This window comes from Watersipora subatra, chromosome 11 (genome assembly GCF_963576615.1).
Source record: "Watersipora subatra chromosome 11, tzWatSuba1.1, whole genome shotgun sequence".
In the NCBI taxonomy this organism is placed as follows: domain Eukaryota; kingdom Metazoa; phylum Bryozoa; class Gymnolaemata; order Cheilostomatida; family Watersiporidae; genus Watersipora; species Watersipora subatra.
The window spans coordinates 25,736,227-25,745,798 of record NC_088718.1 but is presented as its reverse complement, the minus strand read 5'-3'; the positions used below and the strand labels follow the sequence as shown (position 1 = coordinate 25,745,798).

General features: G+C 36.3%; 2 protein-coding genes across 2 annotated transcripts; both read left to right on the top strand.

Moving 5' to 3' along the window:
* Window positions 1–323: 323 nt before the first annotated feature.
* LOC137407907 (protein FAM186A-like) lies at window positions 324–2,584 on the top strand. Its single transcript, XM_068094291.1, has 2 exons — window positions 324–435; window positions 1,338–2,584. The coding sequence occupies exons 1-2, from the start codon at window positions 324–326 to the stop codon at window positions 2,582–2,584; spliced, it is 1,359 nt and encodes a 452-aa protein (XP_067950392.1).
* A 3,215-nt stretch (window positions 2,585–5,799) lies between these two features.
* On the top strand, window positions 5,800–6,204 carry LOC137407906 (uncharacterized). Its single transcript, XM_068094290.1, has one exon. The coding sequence runs from the start codon at window positions 5,800–5,802 to the stop codon at window positions 6,202–6,204; it is 405 nt and encodes a 134-aa protein (XP_067950391.1).
* Window positions 6,205–9,572: the final 3,368 nt, after the last annotated feature.

The following is a 9,572-nucleotide window of genomic DNA, read 5'->3' as shown; positions in this document are numbered from 1 at the left end:
AGATGGAAGGTATGGAACCTGAGGATGATGAATCATTGCTGACCCAACCACAAGTTTTTGGGCTAGTCAAAGTTAGTGTAAATAGTGATGGAGATGTTGGTGGTCACAGTGGTAATGGTGTTGGTAGTAACAGAGGTCAGGGTGGTAGCGCAGAATATGGAGGAGGCCTAGAGAGTAGAGTGTAGTGCTGGCAAGGACAACAGCAGTACAGGAGAGCCCGAAAGTGATACTCGATCGAACGAGTTGATGGATAAATTCTAAGGAGTAAGGTAAACTCCACCAGCAAAGTGAGTCACCAGATGAGTTCACGTGTATTTATTGTCATGTGTATTTATGAAAGGTCTGAGGCACAAAAGAAAAAAAGAAAGAGCATGTTGTATATTCAGGTTGGTTGGTCTCAGGCTATGCTAATGTCAGAGGTCACGGCAGCTACAGGTAGTTACGAGAAGTTGAATGAGAAGTCATTGACGTAGTAGTGCCGCAGTAGATGGAAGAGTATAAAGGCTAGAAGGAAAAAAAACCAGTTCCTTCTTTGCTTCAACTTATGCGAGTATCTTTATTTATACAACAATATGGTCAAAGATGTTATAAAAATACAGTGACAATATATCACGCTTATTTTTGATCATTGTACAACATTCAATGGTTAAATAAAAATGTGTGTTTTTAGTGGTTTAATGTTTCTATAAAAAAACAGATGGCTCAAGGATTAACATAGAAAAATGTTCAAAGTAAGTTTTGTTTACTTTAATGAGTAGCCATGCATTTGTTTTTTATGAAAGGTCAAAAGCATTTTCTGTTTTGATGAAGACAGAAATTGGAGAAACTTACCTAATAATCTTGAAGATAAGAAGTGCCAGCATAACTACGAGTACCACCCCAACAAGACTTGCAAATATTACTTCTGCAAAAGTGAGTGAGAATACAAATCATAGGGGCTCTTGGCTTTACTGATAAAAACGGATAGTGAGTGCTGTTTTTCTTGCGTTTTTCAGATTATCAAGCTGTACTATTATGGCACCCAATAGAGCTTTGAATGTTTTTTTTTAAATCCTTGTAATCAGTTCTACATTTACTTATGCCTACTGAGAGTCAAACATGAATTGAAGCGGTTAACAGTGAGACTCAAAATGTCTGTTAAACTACTGCTAGCTAAATATGGTAAACATGTATGCCAATAACAATAGCATTCTGGCAGCTATACTGACCTTGTTCTGATCTTGCTAAAACAACTGGAGACTTTCCTGCACCATCTCCTTTAATTGCTGTCGTCGAAAAGAATTTTTCAGTGCTACGTGTAAGCTTTATTGTGAAAATGCTGGACTTAATTGTTTCAGTTTGTGATGCTGTTGTGAACGTTGTCTTGGTGACCGAAGCAGCTGATTTTGTCATTGAATCATTGGAAGCGGGTGTTGAGATGTCTGGTGTTGACGCATCTGAAACAGGTGTTGATACATCTGGTGCTGATGCATCTGATGTAGGTGTGGAGATATCTGGTGTCGATGTATCTGGAGTAGGTGTTGAGATATCTGGTGCTGATGCATCTGAAGTAGGTGTTAAGATATCTGGTGTTAATGCATCTGAAGCAGGTGTTGATATATCTGGTGTTGATACTTCTGAAGTAGGTGTTAAGATATCTGGTGTTAATGCATCTGAAGCAGGTGTTGATATATCTGGTGTTGATGCTTCTGAAGTAGGTGTTAAGATATCTGGTGTTAATGCATCTGAAGCAGGTGTTGATATATCTGGTGCTGATACATCTGATGTAGGTTTTGAAAAATCTGGTGTTAATGCATCTGAAGTAGGAGTGGAGATATCTGGTGTCGATGTAACTGGAGTAGGTGTTGAGATATCTGGTGCTGATGCATCTGAAGTAGGTGTTAAGATATCTGGTGTTAATGCATCTGAAGCAGGTGTTGATATATCTGGTGTTGATGCATCTGATGTAGGTGTGGAGATATCTAGTGTCGATGTATATGGAGTAGGTGTTGAGATATCTGGTGCTGATGCATCTGAAGTAGGTGTTAAGATATCTGGTGTTAATGCATCTGAAGCAGGTGTTGATATATCTGGTGTTGATGCATCTGATGTAGGTGTGGAGATATCTGGTGTCGATGTATATGGAGTAGGTGTTGAGATATCTGGTGCTGATGCATCTGAAGTAGGTGTTAAGATATCTGGTGTTAATGCATCTGAAGCAGGTGTTGATATATCTGGTGCTGATGCATCTGATGTAGGTGTTGAGATATCTGGTTCTGATGCATTTGAAGTAGGTATTGAGATATCTGGTGTTGGTGCATCTGAAGGAGGTGTTGAGTTATCTGGAGTTGATGCATCTGAAGGAGGTGTTGAGTTATCTGGCATTGATGCTGCCAACGTTGATATGTCTGTTGTTATTGAAGAGTTTTGTTTTGAAGAAGAAGATAACAAAGAAGTCACTGTGGTGGATAGCAAAGATGCTACAGTTGATGTAATCCTCCCTGTAGTTGGAAACATGGTGTATTCTGTAATAGAGTTCATGGCTAGTACAATTACCAGTTTAAATCAACTAGTCAGAGAGATCAAACAGTTTTACTACAACTAAATACACGTAAAAGCTACAAATAAGTTATTATCGCTCTTTTGTTAGCCAATTTGCATGTATAGATTAGTAACCATAACCCTAGAGAATATTTTTAAATAACATATTAGAGAGCGTTATTTTTAATCTGCCTTCATTCAATTACCTCTTCATATGATTTATCTTATCTATATGAGTCCTTACACAATAATTTCAATAAATTTCAGACAATCTAGTAATAAAAACAGCTCTAATGTATTTCCTGTAAACTCTATTAAATTGTCTTCAGAGAAAACAAGCTGTGACCTCAATATAACAAATAACTTTAATCTTACCATACTCGCAAATGAAATAATAGTGGTAGAATAAGTTATTGCATGGGTAGTCATGCCATTCATAATTGTCAGCACTTTTTATTATCACACAATCTTCATCTTCGCACCCGGAACATGGCACATTAGGTTGACCAAAAGACCATTTAGTGTAGTTCCAAGGAGCACCTGCAAATAAAAGTGCTGTTCAGCTGAGACAAAAATACATCATTGTCTGTGGTGGCAAACATTGTTTAAGAAATAAGCCTTTGGAGGCCAAGGAACAGGCTTGAATTCAAGCCTTTTCAGATGTTTATCGAGTAACTTTTGAAGGTCTAGCACAGCTGATCCTCATAATGAGTCTATAACTATAACCATAACCCACTTTAAGGGTTAGCTGTGCTAACCCTTAAAAGTTATAACACCAGTTTTCTCCAGTTATTTATATGTGAAAACTAGCTGATTGCCCGGCATTCACGGGTAATAAAAATAGTTTTTGCATAGAAAATTTACTTTTAATCAACATATGCAACAATTTTCCGTTCTAAATTTAACATAAAGGTGTTTGTTTATTTGTTTGTACTATGTTTACTTTCAACGTGTTTATAACTAAGGCAGCAGAAGTAGAGGTAGTAGTAGTATTAGGAGTAGTAGTAGGAGCAGTAGTAATAGTAGTGGTGGTAGCAGTACTAGTAGTAGTAAGAGTAGTAGTAGCAGTAGTAGTAGTGGTAGCAGCAGTAATAGCACTAGTAGTATTAGCAGCAGCAGTAGTAGTATTAGTCGCAGTAGTATGACTAGTGGCAGTAGTAGTAATAGTTGCAGTAGTAGTAGTAGCAATACTAATAGCAGTAGTAGTAGGAGTAGTAGCAGTAGTAGTAGCAGTAGTAGTAATAACAATAGTAGTGGCAGTAGTGGTAGTAGTAGCAGTAGTAGGAGTAGTAATAACAATAGTAGTGTCAATAGTAGTGACAGTAGTGGTAGTAGCAGCAGTAGTAGGAGTAGTAGTAGAAGTAGCAGTAGTGGTCGTAATAGTATTAGCCGTAGTAGTAGTAGTAGTAGTAGTAGTAGTAGTAGTAGCAGAAGTAGTAGTAGTAGGAATAATAGTAGTAAAAACAGTAGTAGTAGAAGTAGTAGTAGTAAGAGTACTAGTAGTTGACCAGCAACTATGACTCACCTGACTCCCACTCATAGTCATGTTCTCCATTTTTGTCATGGGCTCCGATCCAATAACCGTTTTTCTCAAGAGCCAAATGTTCTAATATATCTGATATATAGTTTTGGATCAAACTGTTGCTCACCTATGCAAAAAAGTGTAGCCACTGGTAAAAATATTATGTTGAAGTTGCCAAATATGTTGTTAAAGAACAAAAGCAAGATATGCTGTGTCCTTGTTACAACATAAATAGCAAACAACACATCTTTGCTCAACTTGTCACAATTTATTTGCTTGAAAATATCAGGAACTCTTGAGAAAAGCTACTTTTCAGTGTTCAGGCACTAATAATTATTAGTAGCATTTTACTGCGTTGTATTTTATACTAGCATTAGGCTCAGCGATCCTCAGGGTTTTTTAACTTTCAGTGCAAACTTTTTCACATTAAAAATCTAACAAAATATTCATTTAGGAAAATTGTCCTTAATTTACTTGAAGATGGATTATTGAGTTTCTAATCAAATAAATCAGGTGAATTTATATTGAATACGAAAATTCTAAGATTACCAATTGAGCCCTTTCTTGAAGTGGGCCTGCTTTTTCACATTAGATAAGTTGTAGTGAGTTCGCTCTTATAACTCTACCCTTGTCTGAGAGTTTGTTAACATCACGGAACATCACTCTTATCATAGTGAAGATTAGTCTATGACTTTTGAATGTTGAGTGGCAAAGTTGCAGAGTATCGGTCTAGCTAACTCAAGGTCACGAGTTCGACACCTGTGAAGCACTTTAACTACTTCTAATACGTATCATTTCTTTAGTGCGGTGGCTTCAAGCATCGCGACACGAACAAAGTTTTATATTACTAGTCAATGAGTCTATGCATAACTTTCTAACACCACTAAGTCCTCTATTAAATCTGTCAAAGTTCACACTAGTTAAAACCACTAGCAGTTTTCAAAAGTATGTAATGTCTAAGATGACATGAAAAACACATCTATTTACTTTAAAGGTTTACTTGCAACAGAACTCACATTACAGTTATTTGGTATCAAAAGATTCACCATGTCTTACTCTGCTGTGTTGTAGGTGCAAAATATGTGGAAAGGTGATTACAAGCTCTTAAAAGCTAAAAAACGAACAGTTAATCGCCGCCATCACGAAACCACCGTAGATCAGAATCGGTTTATTTCTTTGACGTAGTAAATCCATTTGGTTATTGTTCTGACACGTGATGATATCGCGTGAATTGAAAGGTCATTAAAAGGCTCGATATAAAACTTTTCGCAGCACTAGATTATGACAAACACTTCGGGTTTTACCAAAGACCCCGTATCAAATATAGATGCTCACTAGTTTACAGTTTTGTTTCGGCTTGGTCTAATTGTCTAGTCGTAATCTGATCATGTGACCCATACTTCCTGTCAAACAGCGCGAATAATTTCTGCAGCATTTTTCTACTATTACAAGTGACCAACAGGCTCATCGTGTTTAACAGAGGACTCCTCGTTTATGCACTCTTTCGAGCTAAAGTTAAAAAATTGAACGAATTTTTCCGGTAGGATTAACTGTTCGTTTTTGAGCTTTTAAAAGCTTGTAATCACATTTCCACATATTTTGCACTTACAGCACAACAGAGTAAGACATGGTGAATCTTTTCATATCAAATAACTGTAATGTGAATTTAGTTGCAAGTCAACCTTTAAGTTTATTGAACAATAATCAATTAATACAAATTAATACGTGTTTGAGTCAATTTAAACTGGAATGTTATTATGGTAGAGATGACCGACAACCAAGGGCTAGCCAAACAGCTGTCAGCACATCAGGTGGTAGTCAACCAGGTGTCAACCAACCAGGTGTCAGCCAACCAGGTGGTGGCCAGTCAGGTGGTGGCCAGTCAGGTGTCAGCCAACCAGGTGTCAGCCAACCAGGTGTCAGCTATCCAGGTGTCAGCCAACCAGGTGTCAGCCAACCAGGTGTCAGCCAACCAGGTGTCAGCCAACCAGGTGTCAGCCAACCAGGTGTCAGCCAACCAGGTGTCAGCCAACCAGGTGTCAGCCAGCCAGGTGTCAGCCAGCCAGGTGGTGGCCAGTCAGGTGGTGGCCAGTCAGGTGTCAGCCAACCAAGTGTCAGCCAATCAGGTGTCAGCCAACCAGGTGCTAACTAACCTCTTTTAAAGAAGGGATATTTTAGAGGTAACTGGAGCAGCATAATGAGCAATTTTATCAGCATGAAGCAAAATAGTGATTCAAAATAATTAAATTTACATTAGAAATTGTTAATCACTTGAGTCCTATAAATCTATAACTGCCTTTGTGGAAGACTGGAAGGGAATTACCAGAGTCATTTCTATGATAAGAAAAAACAAATTTATTATGCTCATGTTCGAGGAAGTGCCACTTACTTAAACCCTTACTCAAAATGCAATTGAAATTGATTGTACGAAATTTATTGAATACTTACGCACATCAGCATTATGGTTGCAGCGTTTATGACTTGGTGTGAAAAGTGCAAGAAGTGAATTTTATAGGAGGGGAAAATGAAATATTTTCCAACAACACAAAACTTATACGATTTACGTTCATTAATAAAATCATCAATTAAAGTTGTTTATTTCTACAAGACGTATTACTGTAAGAATTATATGGTGAATATGTCCTAAAATGTAATATTTGGAGCTTCGCCAAAGTTTACCACAAGTTAGTTTTGATTTTCATTACAGCATGGTTAAAATCCATAGTTGAAAAAAGCGATGCAATTTTCAGCATACTGTCACTGGCTAATGACAATGATAGACATAGTTCTTGGCCTTGCTCAACTGGTTGGTCTTTTTGGAGACGAAAAGCAAAACGTAATTTTTCATACAGTAAATCTTCCCTTCAATGTCATTCTTCGTCAATGTCAAATAACAGCAAGCAGACTTATAGATGTGGTTGCATCAAACAGGTCTATTTAATGAAATTAAGACCAATAAAAGGCTAAAACATCAGCTACAATTTGATGTCATTTTTTTTCTTTGTAGACTAATCCTGTCCACAGATATCAGCGTTTGAATGAGGCCACTTTTTAAAAGGTCAAATACGAGCGGGTGCTTCATTCACGACGTGACGAGTGATACATGTGAAAAGAGTCTACGAGTGATCAATATAAGATTTCTTCAGTAGCCAATCATCAGCTCGAAATTTTTATATGGGTCATATTAAATGTTATCGCTCGTAAAACGGTTTGTCTGTGATTTTGAAGATTCTCGTTGTTAGGGATTTTACTCTATTACTAGAGTGTTATGTGCATCGACTAGTAGTAGATTCTAGTAGCTACGTGCATCGACATCGATATTTAATTTACTGATTTAATTGACATCGTTAATTTACTGAATTACGGCACCAACACGTTTTATTGACAAACAAGAGAATTGTAACAATGCTCAGTTCAGCAAAGGTGACTCAAAGTTTTCTGAGCGTCAGGTAATTAAAGATTGGAGCAGACAGGTTATGGTTAGAGCTGACAGGCGTCAACAGTGTTATGCTGCAGAGAAAGATATAAGAATAAAGGTAAATTTACCTTTAACTTTGAGTATCCTTTACATAGATTCTAAGCTAACGGTACTAATTTTAGTACTCATGAATTCATCTACTAATTAGTAAAATTATAACTTTTTGCTATCACGAATCATCGTTTCAAAACTTTTTAATCGTTTCACAACTTTTTATCATTTCACCTAGCTAGAACATTTGCTTAAAATTTTCATTGGCATTTTTAGCTAGTAAATTACATTAGATTCATGATTAGAATTTATGTTCATTTCTCACTTTTAGAAAGTGAGGAACATTGATTGATCAATGCTCATCTTTAACTCTCAGAAACAAAGCTTCGAATTGTTGGCTTTACGTATTTATGCTTTTGTTAAACATTTATTCATTTTGAAAATTACACTCGCATTCTATCTAACTCTCAAATTGAAAGCTTTCAGTAGATGCCGGTTAGAACGACGTATATATGAATGACATTTGTTTTATTGTTACAGGTTGTTTATGTGGTTCACTAGGGGAGTAGTCGTGTCGGTCTGGAAACTGCCATAAATGGGAAAGAGAGACACGAATGTGTGCTTCACAAACCATAATATGTTTTGTTTGAGTTTACTGCAGCAGATTAATTTGTCCTATTATATGAGCTGAAACTATGTGAATGACCACGATTTGGATAAATGTTTTTAATAAAAACTTTATGCTGCAACGGAAATCTTTTGGCTTGTAAAAATTATAAAATAAAATAGTATTGTTGAAGACAATGCAAAACATGATTTGCAGAACATATTGAATGCATAAATATTAAGTATAAAATGACAAAAATTTTGTTATCCTACTAGGTAACTACTAATAGACTACTAATAAACTAAAAATGAAAAAGTAGGCATGGTGGAAAGATAAACATTGGAAAAATTACATCTGGAGAAAAGTAACTATACGAAAAAGTAACCTTGTTGAAGTCAACAAGACAGAAATTTAAAATTGAAGAAAAGTAAGGATAGGTTTTTCTCGGTTTTGCTAATCAGTTAACCATTAGCTAGTAGTTACACTACCGCTACATAGCTACTAGCTAGTATTTATACTACAGCTACATAGCTACTAGCTAGCATTTATACTACTGCTACATAGCTACTAGCTAGTATTTATACTACTGCTAAATAGCTACTAGCTAGTATTTATACTACTGCTACATAGCTACTAGCTAGTATTTATACTACAGCTACATAGCTACTAGCTAGCATTTATACTACTGCTACATAGCTACTAGCTAGTATTTATACTACTGCTAAATAGCTACTAGCTAGTATTTATACTACTGCTACATAGCTACTAGCTAGTATTTATACTACAGCTACATAGCTACTAGCTAGCATTTATACTACCGCTACATAGGTACTAGCTAGTATTTATACTACTGCTACATAGCTACTAGCTAGTAGTTATACTACTGCTACATAGCTACTAGCTAGTAGTTATACTACCGCTACATAGCTACTAGCTAGTAGTTATACTACAGCTACATAGCTACTAGCTAGCATTTATACTACCACTACATAGCTACTAGCTAGTATTTATACTACCGCTACATAGCTACTAGCTAGTATTTATACTACCGCTACATAGCTACTAGCTAGTAGTTATACTACCGCTACATAGCTACTAGCTAGTAGTTATACTACCGCTACATAGCTACTAGCTAGTAGTTATACTACCGCTACATAGCTACTAGCTAGTATTTATACTACAGCTACATAGCTACTAGCTAGTATTTATACTACAGCTACATAGCTACTAGCTAGTATTTATACTACCGCTACATAGCTACTAGCTAGTTTTTGTACTACCGCTAGAAACTCTAGACTAGTAACGGATAATAGAGAAAAACCCCTCGGTATACTATGTGTAGAGTGAATTATACTATAATACATAACATAAAGAGCCCTTAGCAGTTAATCAATCATTATGAATTGGTAGTGATTGACTAACAGCTAAATACTCTTTATATTATACATGTATAT

What these genes read in the sequence shown, in the direction of transcription:
- LOC137407907 (XM_068094291.1), top strand. Translation starts at nt 324, where the DNA reads ATGTGTATTTATGAAAGGTCTGAGGCACAAAAGAAAAAAAGAAAGAGC. An exon ending in AGAGGTCACGGCAGCTACAG is followed by an intron (nt 436 to 1,337) that starts GTAGTTACGAGA and finishes TAATTGTTTCAG; the next exon opens with TTTGTGATGCTGTTGTGAAC.
- LOC137407906 (XM_068094290.1), top strand. Translation starts at nt 5,800, where the DNA reads ATGGTAGAGATGACCGACAACCAAGGGCTAGCCAAACAGCTGTCAGCA.